Source organism: Sciurus carolinensis, chromosome 11, assembly GCF_902686445.1.
Source record: "Sciurus carolinensis chromosome 11, mSciCar1.2, whole genome shotgun sequence".
In the NCBI taxonomy this organism is placed as follows: domain Eukaryota; kingdom Metazoa; phylum Chordata; class Mammalia; order Rodentia; family Sciuridae; genus Sciurus; species Sciurus carolinensis.
In genome coordinates this window covers 79178042-79196333 of record NC_062223.1, presented here as the reverse complement: position 1 = coordinate 79196333, position 18292 = coordinate 79178042, and the positions used below count along the sequence as shown (strand labels likewise).

The 18292-nt window shown below is 34.6% G+C and overlaps 1 protein-coding gene across 2 annotated transcripts in view; it reads right to left on the bottom strand.

The window, feature by feature from the left end:
- Acer3 (alkaline ceramidase 3) overlaps positions 1 to 18292 on the bottom strand; it is a 164925-nt gene that overhangs the window by 16235 nt on the left and 130398 nt on the right. For both annotated transcript variants that reach the window (XM_047515803.1, XM_047515804.1), the window contains one exon: positions 11815 to 11873. In XM_047515803.1, the coding sequence (XP_047371759.1) occupies positions 11815 to 11873 (59 nt within the window). The remainder of the gene's footprint in view (positions 1 to 11814; positions 11874 to 18292) is intronic.

Here is an 18292-nt window from a genome sequence, read left to right as displayed (position 1 = left end):
TCTTGCTAAGTTGCTTAGGGCCTCACTAAGTTGCTGAGGCTGGATTTGAACTTGTGATCCTCTTGCCTCAGCCTCCCCTGCTCCTGGGACTAAAGGTGCCCACCACTGTACCTGGTTCTTTTGGATCTAGTTTTCAGAATCCTATTTACTGCCAGGTATGTGGCACATGTCTAAAATCCCAACATCTTTGCAGGCTGAGGCAGGAGGATTGCAAGTTTGAGGCCAGTTGGGGCAACATAGGGAGAGCCTGTCCCAAAATAAAAGGAGCTGGGGATGTGATTTAGTGGTTGACTAACCCTGAGTTTGATTCCCAGTACCTGGTTGGGGGAGGGGTATTCCATTTACTCTTCCATGCTTTTGGAGGATTATTGTAAAATCAATTACTATTTTTAGTAGTTACTAAAAGCACCTATGTAAAAATGAAATGACAAGGATTTTAGAAATTACATAACTGATTATCTCCTTTTTACAAGTTATTTACCCCACCATTTTAGTTCCATTTTGCACATTTTCTTTTTTTTTTCCTGCAGTGCTGGGGATTAAACCCAGGGCCTTACACATGCGAGACAAGAACTCTACCCCCAAACTACCATTTTGCATATTTTCAATCTCTCAAATTATTAATTTGTATTTTAAGAAGTTACAATATTTTGTTCAAATATTCCCCTTGGTTTATCATTTCTACTGTTCGTTTTTTGCATCTCAGCTCTTGCTCCTAAATTTATATCTTTTTGAAGGTCTTTTAGTGAGGTGTTCAGTAAGTCCCCCTTATCTGCAATGTTCCAAGCACTCCCAGTGGGTGCCCAAACTTTTGGATAGTACTAAACTCTATATATGCTATGTTTTTTCCTATACAAGCGTATATACACAGATACAGTGCCTTTTCCATCTTAACTAAGCACATATTCCATCTAACTATTGTACTGTGGCTGTCACTTTCGCAGTTTGAGGTGACAGCAAAATTAGCATTTTTTTCCTTCCTCTCAATTTAATGGATAGAAAATTTGTTCTTTAGATCTGAGCAACCTCAGTGTGTAATTTTTCCTTTTCTTTATTAAGTTGAGAACCATTTCCTTTTCACTTCAAGGAAATACTTTATGGTTTCTCTTTGGCATATCAAATGGCCAGCAACACTATTGTACTTCAGGGTCATTATTAAGTAAAATAAGGATTACCTGAATGCAAACACTGAGATACCTGGATAACTGATCTGATAACTAAGATGGTTACTAAGTGACTAACAGGTGGGTAGTATATGCAGTGTGGAAATACTGGACAGAAGATTAATTCATATCCTAGAGGGATGGAGTGGGATGCTACTCAGAATGATATGTAATTTAAAATTTATAAATAAAAATTGTTTACTTCTGGAAATTATCACTTACTATTTGTGGATTGTGGTTCACTAAGGAATGCAAAATCATGGTTAAAGGGGGGACTACTGCATTGGCAAACTTCTTTCATTTTTATTTGTTTCTAAATGTCTTTACCATACCCTATTCTTGAAAGATATTCTGATATAGAATTTCAAGCTGGTGATTATTTTGTTTCAGCACTTAGTAGATATCAGTCCATTGTGTTTTGACTTCCATTGCTGCTATTCATATGTCTGGTATGAACCAATTATTATTCCTTTGTTAGTAATATGTCTGTTTTTTTTTTTTTTTTTTTTCCAGTGTTGGGGATCAAACCCAGGGCTTTGTGGATGTTAAGCAAATGTTCTACACTGAGCTATATATTTCTGGAAGCTTTTAAGATTTTTTTTTTTATTTCAGGATCATCAGTATGCTTTTTCATTTTTTAAGCATGCTTTTCTATGAGTATTAATCATAAACAACTGTATTTTAGGCAGAAAATAATTTTGTACTTTCAATTTCAAGAAAAATGCTAAATGAGCAAAATGTAGGTCTCTGCAGGAATGACTTGTGACCATTACCATAGAAAAAATCTTGCAAAATGAACTTCTTTTTTTGTCACCATTAGGATGCTGAAGAATTGGGAAGCCACTGAATCAACTGCTACATCCAGCATCCCACTATCTTAGTATAATTCACAGATTAAGTAGCTACCATCACATGTTTGCTCCAGTCATGAAGCACATTCTAGATCCACACCTTATGTAGATACCTTACATATTACTACTTTGTCCCTCACTGAATTTGATTCCAAATTCTAGTCTCCTGTGAATACACATGATTGGCAGAATCTGAATGCTATCTGGAAACTTACCTGCAAAAGAAATATGGAAAATGTAGCTTTAAAATTTTTACCACCTACTGCACAGGATGGCATACTTGAAGAAATTTGGAATGATACTGAGTGGGCTGATCTTTCACATTTGCTGCACCTGAGAAAGATTTCCTTTTATTTATCCTGCTTAGGATTTGGTGTTGTTCTTGAAGCTGAGGAGTCATGTCTTTTATCAATTATAGAAAATTCTCACCTATTATCTTTTTGGATACCTCTTCTTCCCTCACTTTTGTTATTTTTTTAAAAAAATTGGAAAAACAATTAGATGTATATTATTCCTGTGATGTATTTCTGATGTATTTCTTTAGACTTGTCTTTCAATATACTAATTCACTCTTCAGCTATCTCGATCTGCTTTTAACTTATTCACCTAGATTTTTATTTCAATGATTTTATTTTAATCCTAGAATTTGATTGTCATATTTTGCCTTTCAATTTTATAATATTTAATAATCTCCCATTCCTTGACCTAATATTCTCTTTTCTCTCATATTTCATATTTGCCTTTTCTCTGTCTGTCTTTTTCAGTACTGGGGACAGAACCAGGGCCTCGTGCATGCTAGGCAATACTCAGCTACATTCCCAGTCCTCCAAGGATATTCTTAAGGCCATTTACTGAGGATGGGGAAACTTGACTGGACTGTGCTTTCTGGGGCACTTCTCCTTCCAGTTCTTTTCTCTGATTTTCTGCCCATGTTTGTTAGGAAGGGAAGCCAGTTCTTAGAAATTGCTTAAAAATGTTTCTTCCTAATTTCACAATAAAATGAATATTCCAGAAAGAGGTACCATCGATATTCTGTTCTTTTGCAAATTCCCTGCACAGACTTGGGACTAAGTTGCTCATGTTGGAGAGGCATGTAATAATGTGGAAATTGGAGTTAATCTGAAAAACTGGTATCTGTAAGCAGGAGAGTCTTGGGAATAACCTAGGCATGGTGGCACCTCCATGGTATATTTCCTTACACATTCTCAGAGAAGTGTCCCTCCCATCTAAAATTGAGGCTGAAAAAGAAATTGCCATGTTACCTTCTTATTGAAAGGCAAAAAAAAAAAAAAAAAAAAAAAAATTGGGGGTGGGGTGGGGATGCACAATCTTTCACTGATCACGTACTTCTTTGATGGTTCTGGATTTATGTGTATTTCTGTATGGTGATGGGGAAACTATTCCAAATGGCAATCTTCAACATGCCAAAAGTTTTGTCTTCTATTTTGAGGCTATTGAAACTGAAGGCTCTGGTCTCCTGGTATCAATGCCTTCAAGTTGACTATGATCTAAGTACTCATTTGTCACTCTAGCTTGCAATTCCTTCTTTGGATTGATGTTTTGGAATTTTGTTTCTTTGAACTCAGTTAAACATTTAAAGGATGAATGCTGTATTTTAAATTATCCAGAATTCCTAGGTGTTTGTTGTAAAAAGAATTTTCAGATATCTTGTAAGACATATTTAAAAAACCCCAGAAGTTTGAGTTTAAATTTGATATTAAGAAACTTTGTGGATAAGCACAATCCTGGATTCCAGGGATTACCAAGTTAACTAAGACTTTAAAAGGTCACAATGTAGCTGGATAGACAGATGAACAACAAGGAACAATGCTAAGTGGAATGATCACCAAACAGAGACATAAGAAAGAAGCTGTGGCAAGGCAGATGAAAGAAAGATGTTTTTATTTCATAGGCTTGCCACTCTTTTTTTTTTTTTTTTTCCTGAGCTGGGTCTTAAATCCAGGGCCTTGTGCATGATAGGCAAATGCTCTACCACCGAGCTACACTTCCAGCCCTGTTAAGTACTTTCTAAAGGTCTAACATTTGGATTTCTAAAAGTACTGGTATCCCATCCATCAGATTTGATTTAGGTTAAGAACTGTGTTTTATGCGGCTTTACGTTTCCTAGATTAAAAACAGAATAAACTGGGAATGTCTTATTCCAGAAAGATGTAGTAGATACATCTTTTCCTTTCTTTCCACTAAGTAGAACAAAAATCCTGATATTATATAAAAAGTAAACATTAGAATACTAAAAAGTAGAGAGAAGACAGAATAGGGACCTTGAGACCTGAGAAATGATATAGTGGTGAATTTCCTTTTTAAATTAATATTATTTTTAATTGAAAAATTACAATTGAAGCTAGGTGCAGTAAAGTATACCTGAAATCCCAGAGAGGCTGAGACAGGAGAACTGCAAATTTAAGGCCAGCCTCAGCAACTTAATAAGATCCTGTCTCAAAAAATAAAAAGGGCTAGTGATGTAGTTCAGTGTTTTGCATCCCTGGGTTCAATCCCCAGTACAAAAATAAATAAATAAAATCACAACTCCATGTTCTTATGGGGTACAATATGATGTTTTTATATACATATACAATAAAATAGAATCAAGCTAATTAACATATTTCACTTTTTTTTTTCTCTCTTTTTGGTGGTACTGGGGATTGAATCCAGGGCCTTGTGCTTGCCTAGCAACTGAGTTATATCCCCAGCCCTTCACCATTTTTTTTTTTTTTTTTTTGTGGTAAGATATTTACTCCTAGGTTTTCGTGTGTTTTTTTGGTGGTATTGGTGACTGGAACCAGGTGCTTTCTAACAGTGAGCTATGTCCCCAGCCCTTTTCATTTTTCTTTTGAAACAGGATCTTGGTAAGTCACTGAGGCTGGCCCTGAACTTGTGACCCTCCTGCCTCAGCCTCTGGACTACCTGAGTTACAGGCATATGCCACTTGTGCCTGGGTCTCTTAGTTATTTTGAAATACATGTTATTACTAACCATTCACACTGCTGTGCAATGTATCTCAAAAACTTATTCCTCTTGTCTAACTGAAAATTTGCATCCTTTGATCAACCTGTCCTCATTCCTTTCCTTCTCCCCACCAGCCTCTGGTAGCTACCATTTTACTGTATATTTCTGAGTTCCACTTTTTAAAATTTCACATGAAAGTGAGAACATGTGATATCTAGCTTACTCCATTTAGCATAATGTTCTCTAGGTTCAAGCACCATGTGTTTTCTTTTTATCAATATATTCCAGATTTAGAACTGCGGAAGACAGCAACTCAATTCAAACATAGAGGATTTCTCATTGGAAACTTTAAGATCAGAAGAAAGTGGCACAACATTTTTCAAGATCTGAAAGGAAAGAACTGTCAACCCAGAATTATATATTTAATGAATATGTCCTTCAGGAATGAAGTAGAAATCAAGACATTCTCAAGCAAAGGCAAGCTAAGAGATTTTACTGCCAGCAAATCTACCCTAAAAGAATGACTCTAGGAAATTTTTTTAAACAGAAAGGAACTAATGAAAGAGAAACTCTGAAACATCAGGAAGGAAGAACAATGGAAAGAGTAAAAATATGAGATGATAAGGGCAAATTGAAGAAGTCAAAGGGTGAATGTATGCATAGAATAGTCAACAAGAACACCCTATAATATATCCTTTACTTTATTAGCATAGTACAAGTCATACCCTGAAGTGGAGACTTAACATGAGATGATTTGCATGAAGATCCATGATGAAGAAGAGGGCAGGTCTGAATACATGCAATGACACCAAGAAGACTGGATTCTCACCTACTCTGTAGGTGCCACATAGTTGTACATCTTTTTTTTTTTTTTTTAAATTCTGCTTGGTATTTTGTCTCCCCACACTGCCTCTCATGCTGGAGCATAAAACCATGGGATATGTAACACAATGATGGGTTGAATTGTCTCCCCAGCCCCCATGCCAACAACAAAAAAAGATTTATTTAATTTCTAATCCTAGTACCTCAGAATGTGATCTTACTTGTAAACTGGGTCATTGCAAAATATTAACTGAAATGAAGTCATACTGAAGTAGGGTAAGCACCTACTCCAAGATAGCTGGTATTTTTGCCAGAAGATAGTCATATGAAGTCACAGGGAGAAGACCATGAATAGCAAAGGTAGCAACTGCAGCTATGAAGCTGCAAGTCAAGTTGCTAGCAAACTACTGGAAGCAAGGAAGAGGTAAGGAAGGATACCCCTACTGGTTTCAGAGAAACCATGGCCCTCAGGTATCTTCATTTTGGACTTTTGTCCTGTGAGATAATAAATTTCAGTGTTTTTTTAAGCCACCTAGCTTGTAGCACTTTGTTATGGCAGCCTGAGGAAACAGAGGCACAGGAAGTGTAAGTACATAAAAGAGAGGTAGGGTTTTGGCACTTCAGTGGAAAACTAGACTCCGACAGAGTGTACACATATAATGTAATACTGTGAGCAACCACTAAAAAGCAATACAAAGAAATACAAACATTCTAGATATACTAAAATGGAAATACCAAAAAGTGTTTAAGTAAATCACAGTAAGCTGAGAAAAAGAAAACAGGGAAACATAAAAACAGAACAAAAGATAAATGGCAGACTTAAGCCCCAACATAGTAATAATTACATTAATGTGAATGATCTAAACACCAATTAAAAGAGACTGCAAGAGTGGATTAAAAAACGTGACCCAATTACATGATGCCCAAGGAAACTCACTTCAAATTTAATAATATAGGCAGGTTGACAATAAAGGATGGAAAATATATATCATGCAAACATTACTCTAAAGGAACCTTTGTTGGTATGGCTTATTAACATTAGATAAAGTGAACTTCTAAGCAAAGAAAATTAGTGAGACAGAAAGTAACATTACATAATGACAAAAAGGTCAATCCATCAAAAAGACATAAATTCTAAATGTCTAAGCACCAAACAACAGAGCTGCAAAATTTGTGAGGTAGAAACTGATAGGATGAAGGAGAACCAGACATATCATGTTTGGAGACTTCAATACTCCTTCCTCAACAACCTACAGAACAACTAGACAGAAAATCAACAACAGGGCTGGGGATAAAGTTCAGTGGTTGGTTGCTTGCACAGAATGTGAGAGAAACTGGTTTTGATCTTTGGCACCACAAAGCAAAACAAAAACAAAACAATAATAATAATAAAAAAAAATCTCAACAAACAATACGGAAGAACTCAACACCATTGTGCATTCAATAGTTAACTCAGTGGGCATGATGAGTACAAATATTGCACATTTCAAAGAAAACTTTGGTCCTTAACTAGCTCATGGGAGATAACATTAATCTGAGTTCTGTGAAAATTCTATGAAGTAAAAGTATCTTTGTAGTGGGGCACAATGGTACACTTCTGTAATTCTAGCAAATCGGAGGCTGAGGCAGGAGGATCACAAGGTTGAGGCCAGAATCAGCAACTTAGCAAGACCCTCAGCAACTTAGTGAGACTGTGATTCAAAATAAAAAATAAAAATAACTGGGGATGTAGCTCAGTGGTAAAGAACCCCTGGGTTCAACCCCTGTCCAAAAAGATAAAAATGAAAAGTCTTTGTATACCTGACACTTTGGGTCATGTCAGATACCTTATGCTAATAATATGATTTATAGTGAACACCTGTTTTGTTTGCTTGGGGTCCTTGGCCATGCTATATCAGTTTGATCTCTAGGTAACATATCACGGTCATGAGTATATCAGCTTTACTGAACTGTGTAAGTTCTAGTGAATCACTAACCTGAGGGTGGTTTGGGGAACCCTGATACCAAACCAACAGATATCTAATCAACATTTACAGAAAATTTCACTCGACAACAGCAGAATACACATTCTTTTACAGTTGGCATAAATTATTTGGCATAGCCTGACAAATTTAAAAGAAATTAAAACCCAAGAGAACACTTCTCTGACTACAAAAGAACCAAATTAGAAGTCAAGAAGAATGATAACAAGAAAACCTCCAAACACTTGAATGCTAAACAACATAATTCTAAATAATCCATGGATCAAGAGCAAGTCTCAAGGGAAATTAAAAAAAACACACACACACACATTGAGCTGAATGAAAATGAAAACACAACATAGGAAAAGTTGTGAGACTCAGCTCAAGCAGTGCCGAGAGGGAAATTTACAGCACACTGAAACTCATTAGGAAAGAAAATCTGAAATTGATGATTTAAATTTCTTCCCCTAAAACTTTAAAAAAGAAGAGCTAAACAAAATTATGATAAGCAAAAGAAGGATATAATAAAGAGCAGAAATCAATGAAACTGAAACAATGTGGAAAAAAATCAAACAAAATTCTTTTTTTTTTTTTAAAGGAGCAATTTGAGACACTTCTAGCAAGACTGACCATGAGAGAGAAAACACATATCACCAAAATGAGGGATGGAACAGGTTATTACTACAAACCCTGCAGATAGTAAAAGGAAAACAAGGGACTATTATAACCAAATCTTTACACATATATTTTGACATCTTAGATGAAGGGGATCAATGTCTCAAAACACATAAGCTACCACAATTCACCCAATATGAAATTGATCATTTTGAATGCCTCATAACTATGAAGGAAGCTGAATTTATAATTTTTTAATGCCTCCAAAATAAGTCTCCAGGCTCAGACAGTTTCAATGGGGAATTATATCAAGTATTTAAAGAAAAATTAACACTAATTCTACATAATTTCTTCCAGAAAATATAAGGGAAGAACATTTCTCAATTCATTTAATGAAATTAGTAATACTGATACCAAAAGTGGATGTCAGTACAAAACAAAGAAACAAACATGAACCAATGTCCTTCATGAATCTACACACCAAGATCCTTAGCAAAATATTAACAAATAGAATTCAGCAATATATAAGAATTATATACCATGACTAAGTGCAGTTTATCACAGAATGCAACGCTGGTTCAATATTTGAAAATCAATCAATGTAATCCAGAATTAACAGAACACAGAATACAGAATAGGGCTTGGGTGTTTCAATGGTAGAGCACTTGCTCAGCATGAACAAGGCCCTGGGCTCAATCCCCAGCATAACAACAACAACAACAACAACAACAACAACAAAAGAAACAAAAATAAATACCACTTACAACTGCTTTAAAAAATGAGAACTCTATACAATGTTGATGAAAGAAAGAAGATCTAAGTAAGTCAAGAGACATTCTGTGTTCATGAACTCAAAGACTCAACAACTCCACAAACTGATATGCATGTTTAATATAACTCTTATCAAAATCCCAGTAAGATTTCAAATATAAACTATACTATTCTAAACTTTGTAAAGAAAGGTGAAGGAACTTGAATAGCTAAGACAATATATAAACCAACATATATATATATATATATATATATATATATATATATATATATACTGGGGATTGAACCCAGGAGCACTTTACCACTGAGCTATATTCCCAGTTTTCTTCTTTTTAAAAAAATTCTGAAACAGGGTCTTGCTAAATTTCTGAGGTTGTTCTCAAACTTGCAATCCTCCTGCCTTGGTCACCCAAATAGTTTTTTGACAAAGATATAAAAGCAATTCAATGGAGAAAGGACAGTTTTTTTCAATCAATGTTCTTGGATGAGTTGGAATCCATAGGTAAAAAATAGAAATTCAATCTAAGCCTCAGATCTTATACAATATTAACTCAAATTATGAACTTAAATGTGAAATTTAAAACTATTCAGTCTTTTATAAAAACATAAGAGAAAATCTTTGGGGTCTACAGATAGGAAAAAGACTTACATGATTGGCAAAAGGGAAATTGAAAATTTGAACTCATCAAAGTTAAAAATGTTTGCTCTATAAAGACCCTATAAAGAAGATGAAAATTCAAGGTACAGATTGAGAGGAAATAATTGCAAACCATATATTTGACATGTAACTCCAATTTCAAAACTCAATGGTAAACCCAACTACTATGCATAATCATGAAGCTCTAATAAAAAAAGAATATACTTACAAAACAAAAAAACTCAACTGTAAATAGCAAGAGAAACTATCTTTGTTAATCTTTGTTGTAAACAAACATGCAATGGGAAAAGACTTGAACAGATATGTCAATGCAGAGCATATACTGATGAAAAATAAGCATATGAAGGTATATTTAACATTATTAACTATTAGGTAAATGCAAATTAAAAATATAGGATATTGGTACCTATTCAAAATGAATGAAAATAAAAAAATAGCAATAACACTAAACGATGGTGAGGATGCAGAGAAAGTGGATCACTCATACATTGTTGCTGGTAAATAAAAAATGGTAAAGCCACTCCGGAAACATTTTAGCAGTTTTGAGAAAAATTAAACATACAATTACCATATGTAATTACTAGCAATTCCACTCTGGGCCTTCATTTCAGAAAAAAAAACCCAAAACTTGTGTTCACATGAAAAACCTATATACAGATGTTCATAACAGCTTTACTTATGATAGCCTAAAACTGGAAACAATCTAGACATTACTTAAGAGTTAAGAGGTGAATGGTTAAACTGTGGTACACTTCTATCATGGAATACTTGTCAGCAATAAAATGGAATGAATTACTGATACACTCGACAACTTGGTTAATCTCCAGAAAATTATGCTGAGTTCAAAAAACAATCTCAAAAATCATATACAATATGGTTACATTTATATAACATTCCTGAAATGACAAAATTATAAAAATGGAGGAGAGATTAATGATTGTCAAGGGTTAAGTACAGGGAGTGGGGCGGGGTATGCAATGGAGGTAAGGGTGATTACAAAAGGGTGACATAAGAATCCTTGTGATGATGGAAATGTTTTATATCTGCACTGTGTTAATGCCAAATCCTGGTTGTGATGTTACACTACAGTACTGCAAGATGTTACCAATGGAGAAAATTGGTAAAGTGATAGAGTATTATTTCTTGCAAATGCATGTATTTCTACAATTATCTTTTCATGAAAAGTTTATTTATTTATTTAATTGGACAGGGGATTAAACCCAGGGCCACTCTACCACTGAGCCACATCCCCAGTCCTATTTTTTATTTTCTTTAGAGACAAGGTCTCACTGAGTTGCTTAGGAACTCCCTAAGTTGCTGAGGCTGGCTTTGAACTTGCCATGGGTCCTCCTGCTTCAGCCTCTTCAGCTGCTGGGATTATAGGGCATGCACCATTGTGCCTGGTGAAAAGTTTATTTAAAAAAGAACAAAACAAAACAAAACAGAGAACAAACCCACAATTCACACTATTTATTTACTGAGTATATGTTGTATGGCCAGGACTTATTTAAGGTACTCTTATGAATGTTATTTTTTATTAAAATTTCATGAAGTGAACTCTTATTAAAGATTGTGCCCATTTCCCAAACTATCTTCCACGGAATGCTATTTCTTTGTGACATTAACATCCTTCCTTGAGAGGTGTTATATAAAAGGGGCTCCCCAGTTAAATAAATTTGAGGAAAATAAACACAAAAAATTGTTTTTTACTGTAGAATTTTTCAAGATTTTTAATATCTTAGTGATCATTATATATTTTCAAAAGGATGCCATCATTTACAGCTTTCCTCAGATTTCTTTAGTTTTGGAACTCTTGTTATTACTTGATGTCCATTAACAACTTGCTGAAGAACTAGTATTCCTTATACCATAATAATAATGTTGAGTGATAGTTTTCTATCAGTTATCTCTGTTGGACTTATGCTATGTGATTTATTTCAATGTAGGCAATAGATTTGCTGTTATATGTCTGAATACATTTATAGTTGATGATCCAAACTACTTACCAAGTAACAATATAAATAGATCGAAGTACTAATGTAAAGACCAACATTCCATACATGACCTGGACAGAAAAGAAAAATGAAATGAGCATAATCATTATTCTTTGCAAAGAAAGTATATTTTGCCCTCCAAAACAGCCATTCCGATTAAATGTGCAAATCTATTATCTTTCATATTTTTTTCAAGGGCAAACATTTTTATTCACCTTTGTCTTGCCAGTGCCTGGCATTGCCCCCATTATTATTATTTTTTTTTGTACCAGGTATTGTATCCAGGGGCACTTACCCATGTCTCCAGTCCATTTAAAAAAGAAAATTTTATTTAGACACAGGGTCTTGCTGAGTTGCTTAGGGTCTAAGTTGCTGAGGCTGGCTTTGAACTCTGGATCCTCCTGGCTAAATTCCTAAGTAGCTGGAATTAACCAGCATGGGCCACTGCACCCAGTTGGCATTACATTTTTCAAATATATTTTTTTAGTTGTCAATGGAACTTTATTTAATTAATTTATTTATATGTGATGCTGAGAATCGAACCCAGTGCCTCACACATGCCAGGCAAGTGCTCTACCACTAAGCCACAACCCCAGCACCCCACCTGCTGCCATTACATTTTAAAGAAGTGTAATTAGGTAATTAAGTCATTCTAATCTTCAAGGAAAAAAGCAACAACATGCTTGTAAATAACCAACACTGGAAGTACAATGCCAATTTTAATTCTCTCTCTCTCTCTTTTTGGTACCAGGGATTGAATAACCCAGGAATGCTTAACCACTGAGCCACATCCCCAGCTCTTTTTACTTTTTATTTTGAGACAGTCTCACTAAATTGCTGAGGCTGGCCTCCAATTTGTGATCTTTCCTGCCTTACTCCCCAGAGTCACTGGGATTATAGGCATACACCATCACTCATGTGCTATTATGCCCGGTGCCAAGGTAAATTCTAAATGGTTATACAAATTTCAAATATCTGCCAAAACTTTCTGAAGAAATGGTACATTTTGGACTCACATTTCCTAGCTCCTTTCTTTCTTTTTAGCTTCACTTTCAGAAAATCATTGTTTTCCATTTAACAACAGTATAAACCTCACCTCTTAAACTCTTGTTTTAAAGGTCTCTAAGTTCCTATGCATCATCCCCACTATATTCTTTCTCCCATCTCTAAAGAAAGCGGTACCCATTCCTTCTTGACCAAGGTTATCTATCTTCCTGTGTTCTTTGCTCCCACATCTTTCTACACTTGGTTCCTTCCTTATCTCCTATATTAAGCAATAGGTGGGTATTATTACCTAGAAAATTGAACCTAGTGAGACTATTAAGTTTTTAAAAGTGTTAAAAAAAAGCTTTTAAAAGTGTGAAATGTTAAATAAAAAATGTGCATATAATAAAAATGTACAGTTGGGAAAGCACCACCCAGATCAATAAATAGATTCATGTCTACATCCTTGCAGTGTTGCATTTGTCTCTTCCCAGTCCAATCCTTTCCCTTCCTGACTTTCATAATAAACATTTTCTTTTCTTCTTTCTTGTTTTTTTGATATTGGGGATTGAACCCGGTTGCTTGAGCTACATCTCCAGCCCTTTTCATTTTGAGACAGTGTCTTACTAAATTGCTGAGGGTCTTGCTAAGATGCTGATGCTGGCCTTGAATGTTCAATCCTCCTGCCTTAGCCTCTCGAGTTGCTATGAAATACAGTGCATGTGCTGACATGCACATATCCATACAAAGAAAAGCACTCAAAAGTACTCAAAATGTAAATTAGAGCTTAAATTAAAGTGGATGATTATCATAAAACAACATCTTCGGAATTTTGCCAACATACCATAAGTCTACTTCACACATCTTTAGCCTTATATCCTTTCCCCAAGGCTTCCCAAGATTCTGCTCTGTAATGGTAGAATTTAAATTTTTCTGTTTTTCAGCCTCATTATAAATGGAACCTTATAGTATATATGTGTTAGCCTCATTCAATCTATATGAATTGTATTATTTTTATTGTTATTATTTCATTATTTGTGTATTTTATATATCCAGTCCACGGCTGATGGACCTGGGGGTTTAATTTTTTAACTATTTATAATGACCCTGATATAAACATTTTAATTTCTATTGTTTATGTACATATATATTCAGGGATATAGGCATATAGGAGTCAAACTGCTGGATCATAAAATAATGTGTAAGTTCAACTTTAGTAGTTCATGTGACTGTTTTCCAAAATGTAAGAGGGTTGCTCAACATCCTTGCCAGTCAGTAGCTCGTACTGTAGTTTTTTCCTTTTCTTTTCCTTTCTTTCTTTCCTTTTTGTGGTGCTGGGTACTCAACCCAGGGAGAGGGCACACAAAGCAAACACTCTACACCTGAGCCTCCAGCCCTGTATAGTATTTATGATTTTAGCCATTCCAGTGTGTGTGTAGTAATATCTCATGTTTAAAAATTTCATTTCCATGATCAATAATGAGACTGGGCACTTTTTACATGTTTATTGGCTATCTGAATATATTCTTGAGGAGTATGTCTTAGTGTTTCTTGTCCATTTCTATTGAATCTTATACTTTCTTTTTATTGGTGTGTAGGCAATCATTATATACACTAGCACTGGCTTGATTATATGTGTTGTAAACATCTTATTCTACTCTTTATCATATACTTTCACTCTCTCAGTGGTGACTTTTGATGAATTCAACTTCTTAGTTTTAAGATAAATAATTAGGGCTGGGGATATAGCTCAGTTGGTTAAGTGCTTGCCTTACAAGTACAAGGCCCTGGGTTCAAATCCCCAGTACCGCAAAAAAAAAAAAAAAAAAAAAAAAAAAAAGATAAATAATTAGTGTGTTTGGTCTTATAACAATGGCATAGCTATCTATTTATTTTGGTATTCTTTAATGTCTTTAAGTATATAAAATTTCTTCCATGTATAGGTTACCTTGCACATTTATGTTAGGTACTTCATAATTTTGGGTGATTATTAGAAACTATATTTTTAAAAAAGTCATTTTGTCTGTTGTTCTAAATAAATATAGCCACTTTTTGTATACTGTTTTTATGTCATGTAGATTTGCTTCAAAAACTTTTCTAAATCTAGCATCTGTAGATTTTTTAGATTTTTCTATGTACACATTTGTATGTCATTTGCGAATATTTAAAGTTATACTTCATTCTTTTCAATTCAATGAATTTTCTTGCCTAATGAAGTGGGCTGAAACCTCCAGAAACACAATCATTAATAACAGACATTGTGCTGGGCACAGTGGCGCATGCCTGTAATCCCAGCAGCTTGGGAGGCTGAGGCAGGAGGATTGCAAGTTCAAAGCCAGCCTTAGCAAAAGCGAGACACTAAGCAACTCAGTGAGACCCTGTCTCTAAATAAAATACAAAATAGGACTGGGGATGTGGCTCAGTGGTTGAGTGCCCCTGAGTTCAATCCCTGGTACAAAAAAACCAAAAAAACCAAAACCAAAAATCAAAAACCAAAACCAAAACCAAAACCAAAACCAAAACCAAAACCAAACAAACAAACAAAAACCCAACCCCCCCCCCCAAATAACCAGACATAGTTATCTTATGTCAAATCTCAAACAAAAAACCACCAATGGTTCACCACTAAGTGTAGTGTTTACTATAGGTCTTTATTTTTGTTTTTGCTATGGGGATTGAGCCAGGGCCTTGTGTATGTTAAGCACATGTTCTACCACTGAGCAGCTATACTACCAAAAATCTTAAGAGTTTTTAATATTTTTAAATAACCTTTATCAGATTAAGAAATCCTTTTCTAATTCTAGTTTGCTAGAGATTTTTAAAAATCATGAATTGATATACTTTATTCAAATATTTCTAATGCATCTCTTAAGATAATTATATAATTTTTGTCCTTTAGGTAGGATTTTCTAGTACTGGCTAATAGTTGATAGTTTTTGTTTTGTTTTGTTTTAGATGAAGTCTTGCTATGTTGCCCAGGCTGGCCTCAAACTCCTGGGCTCAAATGATCCCTCTTCCTTAGCCTCCTGAATAGCTGAAACTATAGGCTCACACCAACACGTGTGGAGATAATATATCTTAAAATCAGGAATCGTGGGACTGGGGTTGTAGCTCAGTGGTAGAGCACTTGCCTTGCACATGTGAGGCAGTGGGTTTGATCTTCAGCACCACATACATAAATAAATGAGGATATTGTGTCCACATACAACTAAAAAAAAATATTTAAAAAAATCAGGAAGTGCGACATCTCCAGTTTTGTTGTTCTTTCTTAAGACGGGATTTATATATTTGTGGTCTTCTGTGGCTCCACATGAATGTTAGAATTCTGTTTCTATTTCTGTAACAAAAATTCATTTGGAATTTTTATGGGGATTGCATTGAACCTACAGATCACTTTGGGAAGTAAGAATATTTTACTAAGTCTCCTAATCTATGAGCACAGATGGCTTCCATTTATGTCTTGTTTAATTTATTTAACCAATGTTTGGTAGGTTTCAATATACACTTTTACCTCCTTAGTTTATTCCTAGATATTTTATTCTTTTTGGTGTTGTTATAAATGGGATTCTTTTAACTTTTTCCAGGCAGTTCATTGTTGGTAATATAAAAATGCGACTGATTTTTTATGTTGGTTTTGTATCCTGTAACTTCCCTAAATTTATTTATTAGTTCTAAGTTATTTTGTCAACTCCTCAGAGTTTTTATAAATTAATCATATCTGTAAATAGGAACAATTTTACTTCTTCCTTTTGAATTTCAGTGACCTTTATTTATTTTTCTTGCCTAAATGCACTAGCTAGGACTTCTAATACTACATTGAATAGAAGTGGTAAGAGTGAACATTGTGCATTGTTCCTGATTTTGGAGGAAAAGTTGTTTTTATTATTGAGTATGTTAGCTGAGGGCTCCCCACTCCTTGCTTAGTTGCCCAGGTAGGCTTTGAACTTGCCATCCTTTTGCCTCAGTCACTGGGATTGCAGGCATGCACCACTGCACCCTGCTAGCCGAGGGCTTTTAAGATGTGACCTGTATTAAATTGAAGTATTTTCCTTTTATTCTTTGTTGAGTTCTTTTAATTTTTAAAGAGGTTGAATTTTGTCAAACATTTGTTCTGTATTTATTAAGACAACATGATTTTACCCTTTATTTTGTTAATCTCATGTATCACATTAAAATGCTTTTCATATACTCAACTATCCTTGTATCCCAGGGATAAATCCCATTTGGTCTTGGTATATGATCATTTTAATGTGCTGCTGAATTTTGTTTGTAAATGCTTTTTTTAAAATTTATTTTTATTGTAAACAAATGGGATACATCTTGTTTCTCTGTACATGAAGTAGAGGCATACCCATTTGTGTAAATGCTTTGATGAGGATTTTGCATCTATGCACTATCATCAGGGATAGTGGGCCTATAATTTTCTTTCCTTATAAAAATATTTGCTTTGGTATTAGAGTAATTCTGGTCTCATGAATTATATTGTAAGTGTTCTCTTCAATTTTTTTGAAGAGTTTGAGGGAGTTCAGCATTAATTGTTTGGTAGAATTTGGTAGTGAAGACATCTAATTCTGGGCTTTTCTTTGTTGAGACATTTTTGATAACTGATTCTATCTCCTTACTAGTTTGAGGTCTGTCCAGATCTTCTATTTTCATGATTTGGTCTTGGTAGATTGCATGTTTCTAGGAATTTGTCCATTTATGATAGATTATCCAATTTGTTAGCATATATTTTGTTCACAGTAACCTCTTACTAACATCCTTTTTATTCCTTTTTTTTGGGAGGTAGGTACCAGGAATTGAACTCAGGGGCACTCAACCTCTAAGCCACATCCCCAGTCCTGTTTTGTATTTTATTTACAGACAGGGTCCCACTGAGTTGCTTAGTGTCTCACTTTTGCTAAGGCTGGCTTTGAACTTGAGATCCTCCTGCCTCGGTCTCCCCAAGCTGCTGGAATTCATTCATTTTTAAAAAATATATATATTTTTAGTTGTCGATGGACCTTTATTTTATTTATATGCAGTGCTGAGAATCGAACCCAGGGCCTCACACATGCTAGGCAAGTGCTCCACCCAGTCCCTCCTTTTCATTCTTATGGTATCAGTTAAAATATTTATTTCATATCTTTATTTAAGGGTTAGTCAATTTTACCAGTGTGTGTGAAGCCCTTGGTTTGATCCCTAGTAACACATACACATGTTTACCTTTTCAATATAGTAACTCAATTTTGTTGACTCCTTTTTTTTTCCTTTTACCATTTATTTCTGATCTAATCTTTGTTATTTTGTTCTTCATTTTTAAGTTCTTTGAGGTGTAAAGTTATTTTTTTTTCCTTTTTTTTTTATTATTGTACACAAATGGGATACATGTTGTTTCTCTATTTGTACATGGCGTAAAGGCATACCATTTGTGTAATCATAAATTTACACAGGGTAATGTTTGATTCATTCTGTTATTTTTTTCCCTTAAGTTATTTACTTGACATTTTTCTTCTTTTGTAACAAT